The following is a 27,354-nucleotide window of genomic DNA, read 5'->3' as shown; positions in this document are numbered from 1 at the left end:
TGGTCATCACCCACCTATTCATTCAACAAATATTTATTAAGTTCCTATTATTTGCCAGACACTCTGCTAGGTGCTGGGAATGAGAGGGGGATAAAATAAACACAGCCTCAGTGCTCACAGAATTTCTTTTTACTTTGAGAAGACAGATAATCAACAAAGAAAGAAATATTTTCAGATAATGATAGTGCTGTGAAAACAATAAAACAGGATAACATGATAAAATGATGGAGAATGGGGTAGGCAGGAAATGTGGTCAAGGGTGGTCTCTCTAAGGACATAATACCTGAGCTAATACTGTCATAAAGAGAAGGAAGCAGCCATGTCAAATGCCAAGATAGAAGAAACAACAGTGCAAAGGCTCAAAGGAGTGAATATTGTTTTTGAGGAATAGGATGAAAGCCAATGTGCTCTGATTGTATTGAGTGAGATAAAGTGAGATGCAAGATAAAGTTAACGAGGTGGACAGCATCCAGATTACAAACAAACTTTTAATGGTTTTCTTTCTTTTCTTTATCTTTAAAAAATATTATAGGAATACCTTGGAAGCTTTTTAAGCAAGGAAGTGATATGGACTAAATTCTTTTTCTAAAATAATATTCTACCCATATAGAATGACTATGTGAGTTTTAAAAAATCAAATAGAACTTCTGGAAATGAAAAATGTAACTGAAGCTAAAAACTCAATGGACTGGTTAAATGACAGATTTGATACAGCTGAAGAAAGATTTAATGAACTGGAACATAGAATAGAAAAATAAGCCATAATGTAACTCAGAATGATTAGATTGAAAATGTATATATAAAAGATACGTAGAGAGGAAAGAACTAAAAGGTTTAACTAATTGAAGTTTCAGAAAGATAGTGGGGCAGACGGGGAAGACTACGTAAGAAGCAATCTTTGAAAATATAACACAGAGAATTTTCCAGAAATCATAAAATATACTAGTCTACAGAATCAGGAATTCTAATGAATCTTAAACAAGATAAATAAAAATCAATCTATATCTAAACACATAATAGTAAGAATGCAAAACACTAAATAAAAAGAGAAGGTATCAAAAGCCGCCAAGAAAAGGATAAATTACTGTGAAAGGAATAGTTAGACTGATAACTTCTCGAGAGCAATAATGGAGACTAAGTGACAGAGGAAAATCTTCCATGTACTCAGAGGAAAACTGTACTTGAAATTCTATTCTTAGGAAAATATCTTTTAAGAAGATATTAAGGAGAAAAAAAAGATACTTTCAGGCAAACTAAAATGGAAAAAAAAATTGCTCTAGTAGACTTTTACCAAAAAAAAATTCTAAAGAATACAATGCAGGCAGAAAGACAGTGGTTTCAATCTGAGATGCAAGATGGATTAAAGAGAAAGAGAATAGTAAATACATGAATAAATCTAAATAAACAGTGACTATATCCCAAAATAATATTTTGGGGGGTTAAAAACTGATTAAAATGTAAAACAACAACAATAATATCAGGGTAAAGTAAACAGAATTTAAGTGTTAGAGGATTAAAAATAGAACACCAGTGAAATGTAATCGAAGGACAGTAACTACATTAATTTCAGATAATAAAAGACTTTAAGGCCAAAAGCATTACTAAATGCGGGGTCTTAACGAAGTCATTACAACCAATATCCTATTTTCTTTTCTTCTATTTCTTTTTCCATTTTCTTCTTAATTCCATTTCCGTGTTTCTCTGCCTCCAGTTCTCTTCATTTTAATACTGGTTGTTGTTCTTATTTGGCTTAGAGTAGGATAGGCACTAGTTCCTGCATTACAGCCATGCTCATGATTCCCACTCTGACAATGCGAAAAGTTGTTCTGAAGAACTGCTGCTGAAGAATTTTTGCAAGATTAAAGACAGATTGCTCTGGGGATATCTTTATGGACTGCCAATTTGAGCCACAATACTCAAAACTTCATTATCTTTCCTTTGTTAGAGATTCTGTAAGTAACCCTGAGCAAGTAATTTACTTCATTTCCCTTTGCTTCTTATAATTAAAACAGAAAGACTTATCTGCAACTAGGTAAGGAAAGGTGCTGATGACTAAAAAGCCAACAGTTGTAAAGTTCTTAAGGTGTTTGTAAGAGCAATAAAAGTCTGTTTAGATTACATATTGTGCACTAATTTGTCATAGAGGATTGCAGTATAAAAGAACATGTCCTTCAACCAGTCAAACAGGAAAGAACTTGATAAGTCTTTGAAGGTGTGAGAAGTGATTATTACAGCCCCATGCCAGTGCAGCTACACATGCCAGCCCAGATCCTGCTGTTGTTTTTCCTTGTAAAGCTAGCATTGATTTCAAAAGGTCACTAAATCCAACTCCTGGATTCTGAAGAACTGTACTTTGGGAAAAAGAATTGCTCTTTATGTAATATTTCTACCTTATAAAAAAATAGATTATCAGGAAAAAAAGACCTCACTTTATATACCTCACATCTCCATGTGTCAACTTTAAATTTCAAGATGCAAATTAAAATTTTGAGTGACATTTCATTTTTAAGACCTCAAATTGATCAGTTTCCTCTAACATCTACTCTGATTTGATTACTACCTAACGCATGATTAAGTAGGTCATGTGAAGAGCAGCTCTGAGTGATTTGGGAGATGTTATTTAACATCTCCGTGACTTAGTTTTCTATGGCCTACCTCACAGGATGGTGAGGCTTGAATAAAATAATACATCAAATTTACAGAGTATAATATGTCCCTACCTGTCTCCGGGAACCCAAAGTTCTAAGTACTAAAAATACCTTTTATCTTGCTAAAAGGAGATGGAGAAAAATTTATACTAGTAACTTACTTCCGACCAACCAGTGATGGGTAGGAAAAAGAGAAAATGCCTTTTATAAATTTTCAACAGTGAAATTCACAGGCTATAAAGGTGGTAGCAGCAGCTAAGAGTAACTTATTCATGTCCTTCACTTGACTTGGTTTTACATGGACAGAATCTGTTACAAGAATGAAAAAATATATATGGTATCTACATCTTTATATATTAGACAGATATGAGTAGGTGGGTAGGAGGAAGGGAGAAAGAAAGGAAGAAATGAAGGAAAAGGAGAGAAAAAAGACCAATTTAAACCAGCAGCATGCGTACCATAATTATAAATTATGGACTATTATAGGATGATGAGTAGTTTTAGTATATGACAGTTCAAATGAAATCTTTCACATAATTTTCTAACTTTTGGTGATATTTTCAAATCTCCTTTTTAAATATTCAGAACCAGCACATAGTACTGAGCAATGTCTTATCTTTATTACCCAATCAGCAGCCATTTTTATTTTTCTTTTGGAATTTGGAAACTATAGGGCACCCTATTTAATTCAAAAATGTGATTTCAAAATTTGCTTTTCCTTTTTGTTTCATGGCAGATTTCAGCAAATCTGTGATGGTCACTGTCATCACACAGGGCCTTGTTCATAGCAAATAGGCAAGAAATACAAGCCAGTAATAATGATGATTCAAGCTCCACTCAATTGAGAGCCTAAGGTTTTCATTCCAAATCTGATTTGGAGAATTGGATATTAAAAATGAAAATTTAATAATGAGATTGAAAGAGGAAAACAGTCTACTATATCCTCAGATTTTGATTTAGGAATTATTTTTTAAAATTATCCTTTTTCTTAACTGGCTTGAAGGAATGAAAGCAACTTGGCCCAGGAGGTAAATGAAAGCGTGAAAGTGAAAAATACAAATGGTCACAGACCCAGCCTCAGTTAATAAATGCAAATGTACCCTGATGTGTACCACCCTACAGAGAATACCGTGAGCGCTTTTGATTTTGGTTTATAACCCAGGTAATTGTTTTCAATTTGGTTTTAAAAATAATAAAGGTATAGAGATGCTTTCAATGTCTGTAACTAGGTTTGTAGATTTTGATCACCAGGATAATTTTTAGCCACACCATCAATCCCCTGCCACAATTGACACGGCAGGCATAATCCTAAAACACCAAACTATTTAAAACTTGAAGCCTCTCATGTGGTCTTGACTCCTCCTTTTTATGAAGTGGAGTCATTGTGTGAATTTCAAAATTACAATAAGAGATAAGTCACAGAGGTTAATTCAAAGAAAGTTCCTGGTGCACGCAAACACATCATCTATGCTACGCTGTTAATTGGATAACTGATTGTTTCTATTAATTTCTGAGGTGTGTTCAACTTGAATGCAGTGATTTTACTACCACCAAGATTGGTTTTTCTCTTCCTTTTTTTTTAAATGCTGTTATTTATTTGCAGTCAAGAAGGAGAAAAAAATCTTTAAGTTCAAAAGCTAAAGTCATAATATTAAAATATATGTGCGTTACTCCCTTCATAATTAACACCATTGTACAGCATGGTTATGAGTTTAGAAGATGAAAGAAAAATTCCTCGTATCAATACTTTTTAAGCCTTCTGTAGGTACTTACAACTTAGTGTACTTCAAACCCATCCCTGACTTTTTTTATAAATGGGATTCCTTTTTCCCCCTTAAGTTAAATTTCAATGAATAAATGGTTTCTATTTGGCCTTCAAGCATGGCAATTATCTGTGTTGTAAAAGATTCATTCTAACCACAAATCTAGTCCAGTGGATTCTGGAAACACTTTCAAAGCAATCAGGTCACAGGTAGGAGCCAGGCAGAAGGTTGGCAGGCTCCATGTGAGATTTCCACTACAGAACTGTGACATTCTTTCAAAAGTTAATTTTTCTTGTAAAGGGAAGCCAGAGGTAGCAAAGACACCTGATTCTATTAAAAGAGCCCCTGGAGTTTACAGAAACACAGTTATTGTGGCACAACTGAGACAAACCAAAAGAAATCTTCCTAAGAAATGACATTAATCTCAAACACAGAGTCAATAATCTTATAATGTTCCACATTATGCCCCAAATTCCTGAATCAGAGAGCTTTGGAGGGAGAAGCAATTTTCTGGCTGTGCCCATTTATGCTACACTCTGCAAGGTGAGCTGACCCACCCATCTTCACACCCCTACTTGGTCTCAAATGCTGCTGGCATCCCAAGCAATCACCCAGGACTCCAAACCTTCCCTTATTCTCCTTCAGGAGCCTAACTGCTGCTCCTCTTTTTCTCCTGAAATCAGGCTCTTTGTGCCAGCTTTGTCCCCCTCCCCTGATCCTCTCCCTGCTCATCTCTCCCCAGCCTTTGAATCATGGTGCTCCTACTAAATCCCAGGTGTCCCTCATTCTCTGGCCCTGGCTTTGCTATGGACATGAATGAGCATTTCCTGTTACTTTCCTGGTCCTACCAAAAACCCTAAGCCCCTCCAGCTCTTTGGCTGATTCTCAGCCTGTCTACTGTCAATTTCTAAGTCATCCACGAGTAATACTGATGCTGTTTGAAGTAAGTAAGAAGATTATCAATGCTCTAAGGTTCTCTTTTTAGGATAGGATAAAATAAATGATGGGCTAAACTCAGTCCTTATAAGCCCAGGTGTCTGTGCCCACAGTATCAGGAGAATGACGGGGCATTCTGGAAGTTGCCATGGAGACCACCAAACTTTCTATTCTCTTCTGGAGGCACCAAAATACTTCAGAGCAACACATAACTTAAAATTTCCATCTTTCCTAGAAACAAGTTAAATTATGAATGGCAATGATTGTTGACTCTTCACGAAACCTCTGATTCCTTTTCTTCCTGGGCACACAGCGTGACTACCTTTCCCAGCCCCTTTGCAATTAAGTACAGCGATGCAACTAGTTCTCACCAATAAAATGTGAGCAGAGGGGATACATGTCAAATCCTGGCCAAGAGTTTATGAAGCAGGTATACCCCTTCTACATACTCCCTTTTTGCCTGCGGGGTGTAAGTGGTAAAGAGGCCCAGCCAATAGAAGAACCATAAATGGAAGACAAGGTTTTCTAAAATTCTGTGTGGAAGAAAATCACCCACCAACCAGGAACACACACATTGGACTGTTATGTGAGCAAAACCCTCTACTCTGCTTGAAGCATTATACATTTGGGTGTCTGTTTGGAATTGGAGCAATGCCTACAATAACAAATGTAACCAACATATTAGGCTTAAGAGCATTAAATCACTTGAGTATTAGAATTGTAGGCCTTCTTCCTGGAAAATTCAAGAGGGACTAGCAGAAAGGGAAGGGAAACAGTAGAAATAATAATGTGAATAGCTACAAACATTTTCCACATATATAACCATGTATTACATGCATTACACGTACTATCTAACTTCAATCATTCCTCACACAACTTTAGTAAATAGTACTGCATTATCACATTACTCAGATGTGGAAACTGAGGGAGACATGTAATATTCAGGAAGTGGAGGAGCCATGATTCAAATCTGTTGACTGCATAGCCCACATTCTGGTTGAATACCAACTCTGTGTCCTAGATATTTTATACAATTTTTTCTTTTTAACACCGTGTAAAATAAGCCTTATTATCCCCATTTTAAAGATTAGTAAGCTGAGATTCAACAAAGATAAATGATTTGTCTAAGGTTACAACTGGAAAAAATCAAAGCCCAGATTCAGGCCAAGATCTGAGTGACTCTAAAGTCACTGAGAAATGAGTCCCTCATTCTCTTTCCCTTATACCGTGGAGGTCAGAAGATAGATAGAGGGAGATGTCATGCAGAATGTATTTCACTCTATTTAAGAGCTTCAGATGTCTCAGAGGTTGATCTGTTAGGCCCGTGACTGTGTGACCACTGTAGTCATTGCTATTTGTCAGTTTTGGGGACCCCGGAGTTTCTGTTGGATAGAGGTCACCAAATTACCCAGCATGTAATCGAGGCTATTTTTTAAAACTGATAACAAACTTGTTAGGCTTGAAATAACCCCTCCTTTGCTATAGCCCAACAAGAGGTATCCTCAGCCAGGGGTGGATCAGTCATGTTCAAGCCTACAGGAAGAGCAAAAGCCAGGGGCATGGAAGCTAATTCTCTCAATGAATAAAGCATTTATGCATAGGAACAATTATAGTAGAGCCAGTCCACAAATCTACCTCATAAAGTCTTTAAAGTCAGGAGGGCTACCAGGAATTGTGTTTATATAAGGACTTCTGGGTCCTCTGAATATAAGTACTAAGGGAATGTCAGGGTTGATCAGGACACTGGAACTGACTTAAACAAGGATAGAGAGGGGGAAACTGGCATAACTCCCAATTAGAAATGAAGAATGGGAGAAGCCATCCACGTCTGTCTCCGTGCTTTGTAACCTGGGTGTTCCACCCTCTAATCACATCCCTCCTGGCCTCATATTGGCTACTTGGCATATAAAGGAATTCCTCCAGACCCAGCCCCATTCTTTCTCCCTCCTGACTTAATCTGTGGGACTTCTGATCTATATCTGGGTTAGTTCTGGAGGTTCACAGTGGGACAAAATGGTAGCATCATATAACTTCCTGACCTGTGACATGAACCATTTTTGGATCAAACAGCCACAGTCCCATATTCATCTATCCAAACAACAGACATTTGTGGTTGGGAAAAAGCACCAAGGCCCTGAAGGAGCTGGAGTTCCTCTTCAGTGCAGAGCCAGTTGGACCAGCAGAGGAATGGCAGGAGGCTGCCATGGTACTAAATAAACAGGGGCGAGCCCATCGTGCTCTCAGGGTTTTCCAGGACCAGAGCTACCACAGCAGCAGCCCTGGGTGGTCCCAGAGCCCCAGGAAAGGCAGGGGAAAGAGGTTCCCAGAAGATCATACTCTTCCACATACAGAATCAAGAGAATGGGAAGGGGTATGGAAAGAGAAGCCCTTCTACTCCCATATTCCTTCCAGTCATGTCCTTTCATTTTACAAATGGTAGCCAGAGTGAGTCTCTTCCAAACTGATCAGATCATTCTTCAGTTGCTCCTAGGATTAAGGCCAAACTCATTACTTGGCCTATAGGACCTCACAAGGGGCCTGCCTACTGCTGTAATCTAAATTCACTCCATTGTGCCATCCTCTATACTCTCCAGAACCCAAAGTCTATTTTATAGCCTGTAAATCCCATGAGGACTAAGTTCATATATTTTTACTCACTACTTTATACTAGCACTTGGCTTATATACCTGACATAGGTGGTGCTCAATCAGTATCAGTTGGTTGGTTGAATGAATGAATGACTGGCTGAAGAGACAATATTCCAGCAACTAAGTTAGGTGAGTGCTGAAGCAAATCACTTGTGATTGCAGCTACAACCCTTATTTCTCCCATAAATGGAAGCGGATAGAGAGACAGAGTACAGTTCAGGCTTCTGTGTTAAAGGTTAACAGCAACAAAGGTTTCCATCAAAGCCTACTAAGCACACACATCAACAGAAGCAGATTTCACTGATTCAAATGCTCTTTGGAAAGGGGTAGGAAATAAGTCAACAAATGAAGGTAAGAAATGAAATTTTACTGTTCCTATATCCTTGAAATGACTCAGAAGAATGCCACCAATTTGGTTTTTCAGTTCCCTCCCTTTTGCAGCGATGGTATTTCGTTGGTGCAATAGTAATTGCGGTTTTTGCCAGGGTCAGGAAAATGAGGTGGAAGTCCTGAGGGACGTACCTCTGCCCTGCTGCCAACTGGATGCCAGGCAATCCAATATGTCTAAAGAGGTTTTCCTGGTTGTTTTTGTTTGTCTGTTTGTTTGTTTGTTTTTTGGGACAGAGTCCCACTCTGTTGCCCACGCAGGAGTGCAGTGGTGCGATCTTGGCTCACTGCAACCTCCGCCTCCAGGGTTCAAGTGATTCTCCTGCCTCAGCCTCCTGAGTAGCTGAGATTACAGGCATGCACCACCATGTCTGGCTAATTTTTGTATTTTTAGTAGAGATGGGGTTTCACCATATTGGTCAGGCTGGTCTCAAACTCCTGACCTTGTGATCCGCCCACCTCAGACTCCCAAAGTGCTGGGTGGTTTTTTTTTTTTTTTTTTTTTTTGGAAGACAAGTCTCGCTCTGTCATCCAGTCTGGAGTGCAGTGGCACTATCTGAGCTCACTGCAGCCTCTGTCTCCTGGGTTCAAGCGATTCTTGTGCCTCAGCCTCCTGAGTAGCTGGGACTACAGACATATACCACTACACCAGGCTAAGTTTTGTATTTTTAGTAGACGTGGGGTTTCACCGTGTTGCCCAGGCTGGTCTTGAACTCCTGACCTCAAGTGATCTGCCTGCCTTGGCCTCCCAAAGTGCTGAGATTACCGGCGTGATCCACCGCACCCGGCCTAGAGAAGTTTTATGAGTGAGCCTTAGTCAGAGCTCACTGCTAAGCAGCATCAGGCTACAGCCCTAAGTGAAGGAAAAACTTATCTCATTTCTGATAAGATGGGGATACGTGGCAGCTTTGATTTTGGTTCTTTCCTATGATGGGAGGCTTCAGGACCTGGTTCCATCCAGGATGGAGTTTGGACACAGCATAACCCTGAGAGCATAAGGATGGGCAGGAAGCCAGATAAGTTATAGTTGGTAAAGATTAATTAAACACAACCCGGGTGAAAATGAGGAAGTATTTCCCAGATAAGAAAGTGGAGAAAACCGGCTCCACGCCTAAAGAGGTGGCAGCAATAAACTGACAGCATGTGTGAATTGAACTTATGTTGGTGACAAGACCTGTGGTTTGGCAAAGGTTTATTCCCTAAGCAAACTCATGTCAAACTGTGTGTACAGCACTACCACCTTTTAACCTTAGAATTTAAAGATTAAGTATGAGATTGGTGTTGTTTATGAGAAAGCAGAGTTTTGCTGTTTTCTTTTCAGGGCTTGTACCATATGGGCAACATGCCTATTTGGCCTTTGCTTGGATACTCAGCCCGAGAGATGAACAACTGTTATTTAAAAGACCTGCTATAGAAGCTCTAGACATTGTGTGATAAAACTGGAGATTTAACACACATTCTATGAGTTCTGCTCTTGACTGAGCTCACTCTCTCTACACAGAAGTAGGCGGTTTAATTTCAACACGGGATTTTCACATTTATTATCTTAAGCTCCTACTGTCTCCTACTTACTAAGAAGTTCTGCTGTTTGAAAAGGAGTTTATTTTTAATGTTTCCACATTTTTAGAATCAATCTCAATCATCCGGAGGTGAATAACTCAGTTTCAAAGCTTAAGCACGGTAAATATATATGTAAAACGAAAAACCACCTCATGCGGGGGGCAGCAGTGGAATAGGAAAAAGAGTGAACCGATAAGAACAACAACATCAACATATTAGAAGCAGAAGAGGGAATTTTTTAGAATTACATAGTAACCTTTAGATGCCAAATTTGTCTACTGAGACATGCGAGACCCTGAGAGTCCCGCCATGCTGGATAAGCTTGATGCTGCTGACACAGAAACAAAGTGACATGTAGATGGCTATGAATTCCAGTAACACAGATTTAGGGCCTAGAACAGAGGTTCTCACCCTGGCTGCTCAGGAGAATCCCTTGAAGAGCTTTGAAAACTACAGCACTCACGCTGTACTCCCAGAGATTTGGATTTCGTTCCTCTGGGAAAGGGCATTAGTACTATTCAAAAGCTCCCTAGGTGATGCCACTGTGAACTAAGATTGGGAAGCCCTGGGCTACCATGGAAGATACAGGTGAGGAAGGTGAGGGGGAGAGAGAGAGAGAGAGTGAGCACAAGCGAGAGAGCGAGGGAGCATGAGCGAGAGAGAGAGAGAGAGAGAGAGAGAGAGAGAGAGAGAGCAGCTGAGTATAAATCATTCAATTCACAAAGAAAGGAGAGCAACAAACCATAGAACAGTTCAGTTTTGCACCAAGCAATTTATATAATGTTTAGCATTTGCTAAAAGATTGTACTCATACCATTTTTACACTTCCAGATGATGTCTCTAAATACTGGATGCCATTTAACTGCTAGGCTCACAATAAATCTATTTCATAATAGCCATTTTTGTGTTATCAACAACCTCTTCTCTCCATCACTGTGGTGAAATCAGAGGTGACTCCAGCACAACCCCATTCACTTACTTTAATTCCTTGTGATCCATAGCCAGGGGGACCAGGAGGGCCCGGCAAGCCTTTCTGCCCAGTATCACCCTGTTAGAAGATGGGGAGAATTTGAAGACAAAATGTAAGAAGATCGAAGAAGAAAGAGCGTTAAGTATTACTACTCTCAGCTTCATTCTTACTTCAGTCTGACCAGGACTTTCATGCTGCCTATAAGCTACTTCTGATTTTACTTCAAGTGCTTCCCCAATATTTTTAAACCACAGAATTCTTTGCAAACAAAACCTTATATATAATCCAAATAAAAATTAAGCAGTAAGCAGAGCTGCTTGGCCTAAGCAGAAATGGAGGCCCAGGGCCTCATCTGCTTGGGCCCCCTTCACTGCCCTACCACCAAGCCCAAGAACACCAGGGCTGCCCTGCACCACGTATGAAAACCACTGACATGTGGCTCCATATAGCTTTAAGATGTTGCTCCATTTCTTTTTTTTTTTTTTTGAGACGAATTCTCGCTGTGTCTCCCAGACTGGAGTGCAGTGGCGCAATCTCAGCTCACTGCAAGCTCCACCTCCCGGGTTCATGCCATTCTCCTGCCTCAGCCTCCCAAGTAGCTGGGACTACAGGCACCCACTACCACGCCCGGCTAATTTTTTGTATTTTTAGTAGAGACAGGGTTTCACCGTGTTAGCCAGGATGATCTCGATCTCCTGACCTCGTGATCCACACCCCTCGGCCTCCCAAGTGCTGGGATTACAGGTGTGAGCCACCATGCCCGGCCTCCATTTCAATATAAGGTGTGATTTCACTGAGGTTGCAGTTAAAGATTCAGTGGATATCAATGTCCAAATTTTTAGGAAAATATGTAGATGAAGCAATAAGCAAGTGTAGCATTTCCCAGTATCTGTTCATAAACTGAGCCCATGTTTCTTTGGAAACACTTCGTGGTGGAATAAGATTGGAAAATAGCATGTGCTTTCCCTTGGAGATCTCCAGTGCACACTAATATAGTAGATTAATGGCTCTAACAAGTCCCACAATAAAGAAATTAGTGTAAAGTTGCTTATCCCAGAAGTTCCTAAATTAACATTGGGTGGAAGAAACCTTCAGAAATGCTGAGGTAATATAAGTTATTGTATAAGTCAGTCTTTTTCTTTCCAGTATTAAAAAAAAAAGCTTGATTTTTTTCTGATTATAAGAGGAATACCTGCCCATTACAAAAAAAAAAAAAAAATTAAACAGAAATAAAGATGACATGAACAAGAAAAACAGACCCATCTTCCCATCACCCAGTGATAATGACTACTAACATCTTGAGGGGATTGTCATCTATTTAAAGTGATCTAGAAGGTTCAAAAATAGCACACTGCCAAAATGGAGTTGATGGACAAAACAGAGATAAACTGAGAATCTTGGTAATTCTGGGATGCTCAGTAAAATCTTTGACTCATACAGGCTTTTCCCTCTCTTCTCTGAGAATGGGCTCTAATTCACTTCTGTGCATTTTCGGCATGAATATATCAATTCAAAATTTGAATTTGTGGTAGGTGGTTCTTTGACATCTATTTTCCCTATTGAACATGCTTGCTACTTCTTTACCCTACGTTTGAACAAATCAAATAAATTTGTTGAGCAAGTGAATGAACAATTAAAACTAGATTTCTCAAACTCAGCACTATTGACATTTTTTAGCTGGGTCACTCTTTCTGATGGGAAGCTGTCCTGGGCATTGTAGAATGGTTGGCAGCATCTCTGGACTCAACCTACTACAACCAAAAAATGCCCCTAGGCATTGCCACATGTTCCCTGAGGCCAGGGAGGGGAAACAAAGTCTCCCTCTCTGAGAAACACTGGATTAAAAGAATAAAAGGATGAATAACCACCAAACTGAAGGAGACATAGAAAGGAGGGAATATGGGCCAAAAGAAGTTGCTCTCGTCTTCTCCAGGGACAATCAATCTAGACTCTTGCACTGACGCCCTGCCAGAGTAGCTGTGGCACACAGGGCACAACACATTAGCAGGTGACCTGTTAAAAGGCCACCTGAGGCACCTCTGCCGAAGTAAAGATGTGCTTCTTGACAATGGCACAGCCTCTAAGAAACCTGGAAATGTTCTGAGCACTTTGCAATTAAAAAGAGGCTGACTTGCTCATTTCTTTTGGGGGAAGTAAACGGCTTTATAAATTCAAATGTTCTATTTTACCGAATGTTCACCTAATACGAAAAATAAGACTTTTCATCAGTCATCCAGAAAAAAAAATAAGTCAACACCAAAATGAACACTTCCTATGAAGCTACTGTTCACTTGTTTGTCACTGATGGTATCTAACCCTCACACAGAGCACTGAGCTGAGGACTCACCTTTGGCCCTTGGGTTCCTATGCCCCGAGGCCCAGAAGGACCTGGAGGGCCTCTGACCCCAGGCTCTCCCTGAAAAGACACAATGAATAACAAGTTACTAATTTTTTTAATACTTTATGTTTTTTTTCAATATACGTATTTTAATATAAAAACTTCTTGAATGTGACTAAGGTACTAATTGAACCCCCTTCTCCTAGATCACTTTTATATTACCACTTGGGCAATCTTCAAACCAACAGATCCAGGTCCATTTCAAATTAATCAAGTCAATTAACTTCTTGGCAACATTTACTTTTATCAGAACTCTCTTCTCTAGAATTTGGAAAAGTATTGTGAATAGAGGATGGAAGAAGAGACAAGAATAAAAAACAACCATTAAGAAATATAATCATATCCTGAACTAGTTGCTTTTATCATTGTATGCCACAAAGATTATGCTATTTGAGTTAGAGATTGGCTCTATGAGGTTTCTGCCACCTCATTAATTGGAACTGCAGGGTAAACTCTAAAAAGGATTTTCAACTTCACTAAGGCACGACAGCTTCATAGCTGGCAACTATTACCAGAAAATTGGTGGGACCTGATGAGGGTAGGTGAAGCCCTGTGGCTAGACCTACTAGAGATGCTAATGATGGGAAGAAGGAGAGAAATAAAAATCACTTCATTAGCCACCTTCTGTATTCCCAAGACAATGCTACACATGTTCATATATGTTATTTGATGTAATTTAGTACTCACAATAATCCTGCATTGTAATGATGTCTAGTTTATGTAACTTCTCTGAACCTCAGTAAATTCATCACATATGTAGAAAATCATATCTGCATTTCATAGGGCTCAGAATTAAGTGAGACAAAGCTTATAAGTGTTTCCATCATGATTTTTACCACAGAATAGGCACTTAGTATATGTCAGCTCCACCCCCCTATTTTATGAAAGCGGAAACTAAGGTTTGCCCAAGTCTGCACAGCTATTAAGGTGCAGGGCTAGAAGGATGTAGAAAAACAGGAACCCTCATAATTACTGGTGTAGCCACTTTGGAAAACCGTTTGGTGGTTTAAGGTTCAACATAAATTTGCCATATGATACAGTCATTTCACTCCTACATACACACCCAAAGAAGATAAAAACGTATATCCACACAGAGACTTGCATATGAATGCCCTTAGCAGCATTATTCATAATAGCCCAAAACTAGAAACAGCCTAAATGCCCATCAACTAGTGAATGGACAAAGTCCTGTAAATTCAGCAATAAAAAGGAATAAACTATGAATAAATGCTATAACATAAATGAACCTCAAAAACATTATTACTAATGAAAGAAGCCAGATATCTTATATGATGACATTTACAAAAAATATCCAGAAAATGTACCTCTATAGAAACAAAAAGGAGATTAGTCACTGCCAGGGCCAGGGATAGCAACATGGATTAACCATAAATGGTCTTGAGGGATTTTACTGAGGGGATAAAAATGTCCTAAAACTGATTTATGGTGATGGCTGTATAGCACAGTAGCAAATTTACTTAAAGAACTACTGAATTTTATACCTAAAAAGGATGAATTCTATAATGTGTAAAATATGCCTGAATAAAGTAATAAAGAATAAAAAGAACCAGGGTCAGGCTTTGAAATATCTCCCAAGACCTTTGCCTTAGGTCCTGTTTTGCCCACATCCTATTACCAGCTAAACAGCTTCTAGCTTCCAACATTGCAAAAACCATAAATTATAAGAAATGTTGAAGTTATTTATCCAGAAAAACAGGCCATCTTTTAATTTACTGTCTACTTACAAACTCTAAAATACTTCTAGATAACACAAGCCCTTAAAAGGACAGGGGCCATTTAAAAACTGTACTTTATTACTGACTTAATTCTTTTAATATCTACTTTCATAATTATGTATTTCTCTTTTGCTTACAGGCCACTTTTAGTATACTGTCTCCATCTGTTCCACTTAGTACTCAGCTGCTTTTAAGGCTACAGGTGCTAATTATCTCTTTAACACCTCTCTCCTACTGACTCCCATCTTTGAGGGTCCCCAAGTTCCTGCCAGCTGAAAGGATCACTCCAACATCAAGGGCTCCAAGTAGAGAACATGAAAACCCTGCAGTACATACATTTCCATTATCACTCCTTTCTTGAGTACCTCTGAAGTACCTTCAAAGGGAGTGTAAGTTCACTGCCTGAAGTTCTCCAACTGCACCTGACTGATTCATATACTTTGCTACATCTTAAAAGGGACATGTCTTTTCTCTTCCAAACATTTTGACACCCTCCAACAAAACAAGGAAGCATAGTCAAATAAATCTTACCCAAAATCATTGAATGTTTTATCAAAAATAATACTCCTCTTTGCTCAGTCACCCCAACCTACCCCAGATTTGATGGCTTCCTCTCATTCATTTCTGTTTGCCTGTGCCCTTCCATGATGAGGTGAAAAGGTTAGGAAGGATACAGCCAGGTAGGGCACGGTGGCTCAAGCCTGTAATCCTAGCACTCTGGGAGGCTGAGGCAGGTGGATCACGAGGTCAAGAGTTCGAGATCAGCCTAGCCAATGTAATGAAACCGCATCTCTACTAAAAATACAAAAATTAGCCGGGCGTGGTGGTGGGCACCTGTACTCCCAGCTACTGTGGAGGCTGAGGCAGGAGAATCACCTAAACCCGGGAGGTGGAGGTTGCAGTGCGCCACTGTACTCCAGCCTGGGTGACAGAGTGAGACTCTGTCTCCAAAAAAAAAAAGAAAAGGAAGGAAGGATACAACCAGATACCATGTGCCCCCTGCTGTGATGCAGTAGAGAATACACCACCCTACCTATCAACATTCTGGCCTAGAAAAACTGAACCTGGATGTAAACACGCCTCTAGATCTACCAGCTTACAATAATAGACGGAAGATAGAGAAACACATTACACAACACCATGAGGATATCATCAGCAAATCCGTGAGTACAAATAACATATTCACTAACTGCGAGCTAAAAAACAGGGACGAGTCAACTTTGATTAAAAGAGGTTTAAGAGCTATCTCAATCAAATGCAATGTGTGGGCGTGATGTGGATCCCAATCCAAACAAACCAATTGTAGCAAATGGATGAGACAAGCTCGGAAATTTGAATGCCGGATATTTGCTATGTTAAGGAATTGTTCATTTGTTTTAGGTTTGATAATAGTATTACAGTCAAGTTTTTAAAAAGAGTTCTTACATTTGAGTGACAAATACTAAAGCTTTATATGGGTAACGTCTGAGGATTGCTTCAGGCTAATGCAGTGAGGGGAGGAGTGGAGAATATAGCTAAAACAAGATTAACTATGTTTTGATAATTGTTAAGGAAGTGTGATACGTAAATGAGAGTTCATTTCACTAGTCTTTCCACTTTTGTGCATGCTTAATTTTCATAATTTATAATTTAAAATTTATAATTTTTATAACAAATTATCTTAATACAATTTTTTAAAATCCATAAACAATACCCAGCAAAAGTCTCTCCAGTGAGCATGAGATAGTGTTGCTGTAATAGGCCTCCTTCATAATAATTCATGATTTTAAAGATGTTAAAACTGGGCAAAGGGAAGGAGCACACAGGTAGATTCAACATCATTAGAATTTACATGTGTTGTGTGTATTCTTGGGATGTACCAAATGTTACATAATTTTTTTTAACATAGGGGTATGGAGAAAAGGCAAGTTTTTTTTTTAACAAAGTAGTATGTTTTAAGAAAAAATTTGACACTCTAGTATTTAATTCACGATATTTTTCTTGTGAGAATGTTAGCTAAAACCTCCCCTCAACTAGTATTAATCATACTAATACCCCCACATGGGAAAGCAAGTGGGAAAAGCAGTTAAAATAGGTCCATAGTTTACCTCAGGCCAGCCTTGTCAATGCTCTGTGTTGCTATTCATTCTCTCCTTGATAGTCTCCCTTATTCACTTCCCCCTAACCTTCAACCTTTGGGAGTGTCTGATGGCCAACTGCAGTAGGACAGCTGACCCTGTAGATACCTTACTGTTCTCTCTGTCCTGCAGCCTCAGCCAATGAATTTAAGGTGTGTTCCATGTCATCTGTGGTCCTTCAGTGTTCACCTAAAACAAATTGTCCATCCTTATCCATATAATTGTTGACATATAGCTATGTTTCACATATCTAAATAATCTTTTGTATCTTTCAAACTATGGGAAAATAATGACATATAGTAATGCTTTTGTGAATCTAATAGACTTTAAATCAAGTCTTAACATTCTGCAGATATTAGAATTGGTCTGTAACATAGCATGAGAGTTGTTCCTCAGTGTAAATGTACCATACTTCGATAGATGGGAATATTAGGCATTTAATGATCTGAGAATCCACAGAAGTCGCATCTCTCCACTGTGGTGGGGTCTTTGAAGATGATCTTTTGTTGTTCCATGGGCTATGTGTCCATGTTAGGCCACCACACCTGGTGAATGTGAGCAAGAGAATTGCGGGCAGGTCTTACTTGGCCATTTGACGGCACTGGTTTTGTCATAAGGTAGCACCACAGGTACCTAAGAAGTGTGTTGACCTGTGATATTTTCAGATACACAGTTTATTGTCAGTGGATACAGCGACATTCACAAATAAAGGAAATTACAACAGGTTTTTGCATAGCTGGACATAGCTTCCCACGCAACAGCTGAGGGTTGTTGGAGCCTGCAGAGGGAGCCCTTGTATTAGGAGATAATGAACAGACATGCGAGCAAATTCTAGAGTCGCCATTGGCAACGACATCTATCACTTTCCTAAGATGACAGCCTTAGCCTTATCCCTACCCGCTGCACACACTCTCTCAAAAGAAGAATAATGGACTGTTTAGATGGCATACCATTTCCTCTTGGCCCACAAAAGGGATTCTAGATGGGAGATACTGCTTTCATTTTCACAGGAAATGGCCAAATTTAGGTCTGCCTGCAGTACTTGTGCATATGGACTTAACAAATGATTCAGTGAAGACTACCTAGACCATAACCTTGCAGAGTGGATAATTTTAACTCCTTTAAAAATACACACCATCTTACGATAGTTCTAAAACTCATACATTGAAGCTTTCCCTTTTTAAATGAAAGAAGAAAAAGAGGAGAGCAAACACATTCATTTTCTCAGTAAATCTTCACTTTGGTTAATATTAAAACTATTATAATAAATAATAAATGAAAATAATACTTATTAAGTTTATTATGCAGCAGGCACTTTTCATTCATTATCTTACCTGATCTTATCAACATCAACTTATTCCATGTTACAGATAAGGAAACTGAGGCTATAGCAGGATACATGACTTGCCAAACACCAGGCAGTCTGAAGCAATTCAAACCCAGGTATGACTCCAGAACCCATCTCCCATTTTGATGTTGGCTGGGACTAGATGCAAGTTGCTAACTTTTCCATAGACTTTCTTCCAGCTGCCGTTTAATGCAAAGACCTCAGCTGTTTGGCTGTGAAACTGTGAAAGTCCTTTTCCTATATCGCCAATCACACTCTCTCAAGGAGAAGAACATCCTGGATTATAAGATTCATCCCATATTACATAGGTCCCACACAACCTGCACAAGAACCCAGCCCTCTATGTCTTCCGTGCCCATTTTCCCTCCATTGCTAATCCTCGGTTTTGCAGTTTACTCCAACGTGTTAATTGACTTCATTCCAGATCTCCTACCTATACCAATTCTTAATCTCTCTTCTTATCCATCCTACAATGTGCTTGATTTGGCAGTGTGATGCATAAAATGGTTACTACCACTAATTACATTTTAATATGTTAGAATTCATAAAGATGTTTTATGTACATTATTCTATTAATTTATCAGAATAAACCTGTGATATAGGCTTTATTATCCCAAATCACAGATAAGAATGCTAAGCTTCAGGGAGACTGAATGACTTGCTGCGGTCACACAGCTAGTAAGTGGCAAGGTTTCAAGGTAGAAGAGTGACAAAGAAACAACCCATTATACCTTATGAGTTTTCTAAAAATTTCAACACAATATTTGAGGAAATAATCAGCCCATTGGATTATTTTCCTCCCCCTCACTGCCCCACACACACTAATGAGGCTTTAATCATTCTCTCTCCCTTTGTGCCAGCTAAGTTCCTGCCACTCTTTGAGAAGAAGGTGGAAGCAAGATATACTTGTTCCAAAAGTGATTTCATGCTTTTCTACTTTGGGGACAATAAAAGCAAATTAAATTCACTGTGAAAGAATCAGCCTCTTAAGGATGTTCCAAAGAATGGTACTCTAAAGATTCTGCTAAATGATGAAACTGAGGAATGATTGGGTTTTAAAATAAGGTAGAAGTCAAAGTGATGATAGCAGCTGCCTTATGTTTCTTTCTTTCTGGTTTTTAAATAAAATTAAGATATAACTACTCCAACTACCACAAACATAGCCAGAACTCTGGAATGAATTATGTAATTCCACCTGTGTCATGAGTTAGTAGTTCTTGAACACCTCACTCATGGTAGCCAGAAAATCAATGGAAGTTTTAGAGCCTTTTTTCTAAGCATATGCACATATTGGCAATGTGTATTGATTATTGAATGATATGACTCAGTCATTTCTCAATGACACCCTTTAATATGAATAGGAAGATAGTACCAACTGTCAGCATGATCATCATGGGGATGAGAAAAGAATTATACAAATGCTGGAAAACAAAGTTCTCAAATTGCTACATTTCCTCTCAAGTATTTTTTCACCTTTAAATTTCAAAGTATTTAAAGTATTTTCAATTACTTGAATCAATTTCTCTCCTAAAACTTTGATATTCACCCCAAAACAGCTGTATCTCATAGTCCCTGACAATTTTAAAACTTCTTGGTTTTTTTTCCTTTTCTCAAAATCAACTCATCAAAGATACACAAATGATGGCCTTTTGCCAAGAACTTCAGTGGAGAGGAAGAGTCTTATTTAGCTTGGTTAGAAACCTTGAAAACAGAAATATTGATACTGCCTCTTATGACAGGGAGAAGAGCAGGCTGTCCTGTACTAAAACTGACTATAATTTTCCACTGGGAGAAAGTTCCTCCAAGTCCACATGATGAAAAATAAAAATGTGTTTATTGTGATGTGGGCGATGAATGTTAAGGGGATTTACCGTGTGTCTCTAGGGCTGAAGGAAAAGTATGTACATACTCATAAGAAGAGAAATACAAAGCTAGGAAAACAGCAAGGAGAGATGAAAGCAATACTGAAAGTCATGAGGTGGATTAGAGTGCAGCTCAGATTTTAGAGATGAGGCATAGAACTGCATTGGGGAGTAAACTTGAAAAGTTACCTTTTCCTGGTCTTGGATATGACCCTTTCTGAAACCTCTGGGTCAAACTGCCTAGCGTCTAAACTTTGTATGGCTCTGGCTTTAATTAGCTCTGTTTTGGGCTGATTGTCCAGCCTGTAGCAATTTTGCAGTCATATTATAGGGAGGTGGCTTTCTTCAAGTCCACTTTGGAATTACATGCCCTTAACTTCATTATTAAGTCTGTATCCTAGGCCAGCCCTCCTTGTTGGGCACTGTTCAAAATGGAGTTCCTTGTCCAGTCTATGTCTGCCAATGGAATTCACACATTCCTAATGCATCTCTGTGTGAATCGGTCCTCTGTTCCACCAATGCCTGTTGGTGAAGTGTACATATGTGAGCCATTGCAAAGAACAGAAGGGCAATTCAGATGCTGGGAACATTTTTAGAATAATGATACTCAGTGGAATTCCACATAGACTTGCGTTTTATGACTATGGGCCACTTTTGTCAAATAAAGCATGTATTTACGATACTCAAACATTTAAAGTTACTGAAAAATATTTAACTCTTTTGGGTTTTGGGTTTATGCTTCTCTTTAATGTTTACATAATTTAAGTTTTGACAATAGAAAAGCTAGGCTGAAAGAAGAAACGATCCAACTACACACAAAACAGTGCCTAGATAGAAGATGGACAGCATAGGAGATTGAGTATCTGTAGATCTGGGTAAGTCATGCTTTCTACTCTGATTTATTCATCCATTTAGTTTTTCATTCATTCATCCATATCCAAAGCCCCTCTCATATACAAAACAAATATAGTATCAAAAATGTTTCTATTGTAAAGAGGCAAGTTGCTCAACCTTCTGGTTGTTCATTTCTTCATCTATAAAACAGGGGTACTGTTCAAAATGTCATAATATTCTGGAAATATTTAGGTAATACATAATCATTATAATAATAATAGTAATTATACCTGTAATAACAACAACAATCCAATAAGTCTTTTCTGCCAACAGACTTATGCCAACAACTTGAGGTTAAGAGTTCCTAACCCCAAATCCAGGTTAGATCTCCTCTGTGCAAAGATTAGGCTGAGCTCAACCACTCCAAGGTTTTGGAGAGGATCATAGCTTTTTCTGTGATGATTCAGCTCCCTGAGAGGGTCTGAAAAAAGCTAAGAGAGGGACATGGTAGGCTGTACCTGCCCTTAGGGAACTCAGGAGAGCCACGTCTTATATTCCTTTTCTATGAGGCCAGAAATAAACTCATACTCAGGGATATCAGGAAATCAGCTCTTAGGCTACATGTACCTTACAAAGCTTTGTGGGGTGAAAACACAGGAGCAGAGTTATCTGCAGCTTCTCAAAGAGAAATGAGTTGTATGGCATGTTTGTCCCCAGATCACAAGAAGTGCTCTTAATATCCAAGGCTCCAGTGAAGAAAAGCAGGCAGTGATGGGTGGGGCTTGGAGCTTGGCTTCCCCATCAACAAGCCAGGAGATTGGATCCAGGAGTCAGGACACTGGATGAGCACTTCTCACTTGGCAAGAAACCAAATGATCAGTTCCTCTTCCCAGCATGTTTCAAAGGTGAGTTTAAAATCTGTATCTCCTCTCTCCTTCAAAGGTGTAGTTTTTACAATAATTTTGGAAATATCTCAGAAGGTCTTGCCAAATTTGAATTAAATTCAAGGTAATTGTATCTAGAAGGACAATAATCACTGATGTTGTAGGGAATTTTTCCACTTGGAAAAAAGCTATGGGGAACCACAAGGGTGCTAGATGTCAGGGACTGCTTTTTATATGTTTTCAAACACAGAAGCTTTGAGTTTAATGTCTGTGTCATATGTTAAACACATGTGACCTTAACTAAACAGCACCAAAACCCACCATAAATTCATCGTCAACCTTAATGGTTTCCTCATTTCAAAACACATTTGTTTTGTAAGTTAATGCCTTAAGGCCACAATTTTAAGGCAACTACACAAAGCTTAAATGAAAAACATATAAGGATCCATATGGCTATACTACCACACACACATATATACAATTTCTCTGTCACTTTAATTCAAAGGGGGAGAAATTTTGCACACATTTGGGTCCTGTGCTTCTGCTGCCATGGACAATTTTTGGTATTTTCAGAATGTCCCGCACTTTACCAAGCAAGAGGGCAAAGTTAACTGGAATTATCTTCCTTTCTTTGCCAGTTTCTCTCTATGAATCTCTCTCTCTCACACTCTCACACACACACACACACACACACACTCTCTCTCTCTCTCTCTGTATCTATCTATCTATCTCTGTGCTCTCTGTCTGTGTGTGGGGTGTGTGTGTATGTGTATGTGTTTCCTGAAGTTTTCTTCAGAATAAAAGGCCACTTAGAGATTTTGAGGCCTCTATAAAAAAGGAGAGATGATTTTTAAAGTTATTTAAAAGCTAGTATTTTCTTTTAGACTTTCCTTTATTTTATGATCCAAGTTCCCTTGATCCTAAGACCAGCTCACCCTCCTAACATCTCCTTCTAGGGCTAGAGAAATTCTGAACAACACAATTTTCATGGGAGGAGACAATAGGCAATGGAAGGAAGGAAAAGCAGCTGAGAGGGAGGCAGGCAGACAGGTAGGTCCCAGCTAGTGCTCTTCTGCCCGGGTTCTGCCTGCAGCTGGAAGCAAACCATGGACTGCTGCTTCCACTCAGCCTCCCATGTGGGCTCACACAGACAATGGGAGTTTCACTTAAGATACATCTTCTGGCAGCATATTAGCCATTTCAAAAAACAATAGGCAAGATGAAGTTTTGAACACCTTGTTTCTTACCTTTTTCCCTCTAAAATGTAGATGATGGCAAATACAGGGGACTTTTGGAGGAAAATGGTGTATGCAATCATTTAGTAAATATTTTAGTCTGTATCTTAGATAATCTGACACAGTGAAATATTCACAAAAATTGGGTATTTTCATGTTTTTTGTTTTTTTTGAAATGGAGTTTCGCTCTGTTGCCCAGGCTGGAGTACAGTGGTGTAATCTCAGCTCACTGCAACCTCCGCCTCCTGGGTTCAAGCAATTCTCCTGCCTCAGCCTCCTGAGCAGCTGGGATTATAGGCATGCACCACCACACCCAGCTAATTTTTGTATTTTTAGTAGAGATGGGGTTTCACCATGTTGGCCAGGCTGGTCTCAAACTCCTGACCTCAGGTGATCTGCCCACCTCAGCCTCCCAAAGTGCTGGAATTACAGGCATGAGCCACCACAGCTGGCTAGTTTTTTTTTAATGTTCTTTATCTGTGCCTAAGTGCCTGTCTTTATTATTATTGCTCAATGTAAAGCACTAACATAATCCTGTAATTGAATATAACATCATGTCTAGTTATATAAAAAATTCATAATAATCTACTCTGTGAAAATGTAAATGATCATCTGTTTCTATTGGAATACACACATTCCAATATATATTTAACATATTTTATTTCATGTCTTATTTTACATAGAAATAAGTTTCTACTTCCCTAAAGAAATATTCAATATACAAGTTTTTACCATTGTTTCACTGACCACATAAAATATGAGGTTTACCTATTGAATTTCTCTTTCTACTTTTTTTTATTTTAGGATTTTGACAGGTGCTATGGTTTAAAGAAAAAAGAATACATCAGTACCCAAATTCGGTGCAGTTTATTGATACTGTTGAGGCTTATTCAAGGATCTGATGTAGTCCTCAGTCAGACCAAGCCAGATCCTTCATTGAAGCACCTCGGATTTGTCCTCTCTGTACAGTGTACACAGCACTTCCAGATACATCCTCACTGGACTCTCAACATTACCCCCAGAAGCAGAGATGAGGCAGCTATCAAGATTCCCTTTTAAAGATGAAATTTAGTGCCATGGGTCTCCAATCTTTTATTCTACCTGGGAGAGGGCAAAGAGGCACTTCTAAATTTTGTGGCAGGGGCAAATACCAAGAGGAGAAGTTGGCATTAAGCACATACAACATCTTTTCTCTCTAATGACCTGGAAACATTCAAAAAACTAAGGAGATATATTTCAAAGGAAAAATTCTCCCTTTAGGGTGATATTGATCATTTATTCATTTTCCATTCATTCAACAGGTTATAGAGCTCCTATTGAATGGTACACCTAGTTCTGGTGACACGAAGTTAGGAGGGAACAAAGCAAAAAGCCTGCCTCCAGGAAAATCATCACTCTCATGGAATATGCAGAGGAATAAATGAGCAAGATGATCTCAGAAAGTGATACACGCTATATGGAAAACATACAGAGGGGTTGGGATACTAATGCTTTTTCTATGGGTGGTCGGGGAGGTGAGAATTGAACTAAGCTTTTAACAATCAGTCATCCTGGCAAGTCCCTGATGCAGGAATGAGCTGAAGTAGGGCAGGCCATTTTGGCTGAATGTAGTAGCCGGGGAGAAAAGACAGAAGCTGCGATCCGGGCATGAAGGGCCTTCAAGGCCATGGGAAGTGTTCAAAGTCTGAAAGAGAAGCCACCAGGGTGTTTCTAGGAAGGAATGGTATACACTCTGATTTATGGTTTTAGAAGACCACGCTTCCTGCTAAGTTATTGGAGGACAGAGGTGGAACAGAGAGAAGACCAATGAAGAGGCTATTTTTACAGCCCACATAAGAGATGACATAGTCTGCCTGGCAGAAGCAGAAAGAAAAAAGGAGCCAGAGTTGAGATATATTTTGGTGGTGGCACTGACAGGATTTACCAAAGGACTAGGTGTGGAGGAACGAGAGGGAAAGGAAGGAACAAAGCATGATGCTTAGTCCTTCTGGCTTGAGCTTGGGAGAGCCATTTGCAGGGTTATGGGGCAAAAATCAAGGATTTTATTCTGGGTTACTTTACATTAGAGATATTTGTGAGAAGCCCAAGAGGGGATACATGGTAAGAAATTATATACATGAAACCATATCTTAAGGGAGAAAATATAGGTATTTGGAAGCCATCAGTGTGTGGACAGTGGTTAAAGCCATGGGGTTGGATGAGAGTACCTAGGGAAAGAATATGGCTAGAGGAGAGAGGAGATCTCTGACTTGAACCCTGATCTTGGTATAAGGAGAGGAAGCAGCAAAGGAACGTGAGTTGCTATCAGAGAAGGAGGAGCCAAACCATAAAGTTAGTCTACATGTTCAGGTTAGTTCCCTGGGAAGTCTATAGATAAGGGCAAATAACTTTATTAATTATTTCAGACACCTCAATTCTTCTAGCTGATAAAAAATTTTATCTTTACCAAAGTCACCTACCTATAGGCACACTCTTAGAAGCTAGTATGTTGCCTACTTTAAAGTCTTACCTTTGCTCCAGTGTCTCCCACTCCACGTAAACCCATCGGCCCAGGGGGTCCTGGTAATCCACGAGGTCCCTGAGATGATATAGTAAGGGAGGAGTGAGCATCCTTGTCGTATGCAACTCTCAAAAAGGAGGGAGGGAGGGAAGAAAAAAATGTCCCACTTACAGGCACACCAGGATAGCCATCACCTTTGAGTCCTGGAGCACCCACTGGTCCCCGAGGGCCTTGGACACCCTGGGTAAATTCCAACATCAGTGATGTCATGAGACTCAACTATAAAACATCTGGTTAAACTTAAGCATAAAACCAACTCAATATGCCAACAGTGGATTTCTAACCCAGGAGTTAGAAAATGACTTATTGCTAATATTTTAATTTTTAAAATTATAAAGTTTTAGTGCATCATAAATCAAGAAGACGTATAAAAAATAAAATTTATGAAGTACAATGTGAGAAGAGTAGAAAAGAATACATAGCAAAATTTTGAGTGTGGAATAACTACAGATTCCTATTGTTGTGTTAAATCTATTGTCTTCATTAATGGAGACTGAATTATACAGGGAATAAACCCAGATGAAAATAAAAACATATTAATTTTTCTAAAACAAGTTATGAAGGGACAGGGTTTGTGATTCATATCTTGAGACCTAGGAAAAAGTTGTAAATATTGTTTTACAGTGATGACCTTAGTCATCAAAAACTTTTAGTAGCAGCTCCTAGTCTCCTACAGAAAGAGCAGGGAGGGGTGATTATTGTCCTTTGTACAATAGAGTTTTCTAAGACTTATAACTCTCTCACAAACAGAAATCAGAAAGATTTCTGACTAAAGTAAAATGGGGGGAGAGAAAAAAATTAAGAAGGATCTTTTAGAAGATTACCTACAAGTGACCAGGTGCAGTGGCTCACACCTGTAATCCCCAGCACTTTGGGAAGCTGAGGCAGGCAGATCACTAGGTCAGGAGTTCAAGATCAGTCTGGCCAACATGGTGAAACCCCGTCTCTACTAAAAATACAAAAATTAGCTGGGCTTGGTGGCGGGGCGCCTGTAATCCTAGCTACTTGGGAGACTGAGGCAGGAGAATCGCTTGAACCCGGGAGGCTGAGGCTGCAGTGAGCAGAGATTGTGCCACTGTGCTCTAGCCTGCGCGACAGAGCGAGACTCTGTCTCCAAAAAAAAAAAAAGATTACCTGCAAGTCCATTACGCTTATATTTAAAACCTGTAATACTTTTTTTTACAACACATTCCACCTATCTGTTACTGGTTGATAATGCTTACAACAGCCCTTGTCAATATGCAGTCCTTGTTTTGATAAAGAGCTACTCATGTTTTAAAATATTTATGGTTTTTCTTTATATTGGGAGGAAACTCTAACAATAGGCAGACCTTTGTTTTCCAAGAATGGAGAAAGAAAGTAGCAGGACTCTTAAGAACTTTCCTTATATGCAAGCAAACTCGGAGATCAAATTACCATTATTCCAAGTGAAAATACTGCCCAAAGTCCAACTCCCAAAAACTATTCT

At 39.1% G+C, this 27,354-nt stretch overlaps 1 protein-coding gene across 1 annotated transcript in view; it reads right to left on the bottom strand.

Annotated features, from left to right (window-relative positions):
- The window catches only part of COL28A1 (collagen type XXVIII alpha 1 chain), a 178,608-nt gene that overhangs the window by 55,946 nt on the left and 95,308 nt on the right, over positions 1–27,354 (bottom strand). Inside the window, exons 24-27 of the mRNA XM_015134023.3 lie at positions 25,998–26,066; positions 25,836–25,904; positions 13,260–13,328; positions 10,922–10,990 (exon numbers count right to left, since the gene is read on the bottom strand). Coding sequence (XP_014989509.3) covers positions 10,922–10,990; positions 13,260–13,328; positions 25,836–25,904; positions 25,998–26,066 — 276 coding nt within the window. The remainder of the gene's footprint in view (positions 1–10,921; positions 10,991–13,259; positions 13,329–25,835; positions 25,905–25,997; positions 26,067–27,354) is intronic.

Source organism: Macaca mulatta, chromosome 3 (assembly GCF_049350105.2).
Source record: "Macaca mulatta isolate MMU2019108-1 chromosome 3, T2T-MMU8v2.0, whole genome shotgun sequence".
Taxonomy (NCBI): domain Eukaryota; kingdom Metazoa; phylum Chordata; class Mammalia; order Primates; family Cercopithecidae; genus Macaca; species Macaca mulatta.
This window is presented reverse-complemented; position numbering and strand designations above follow the sequence as displayed.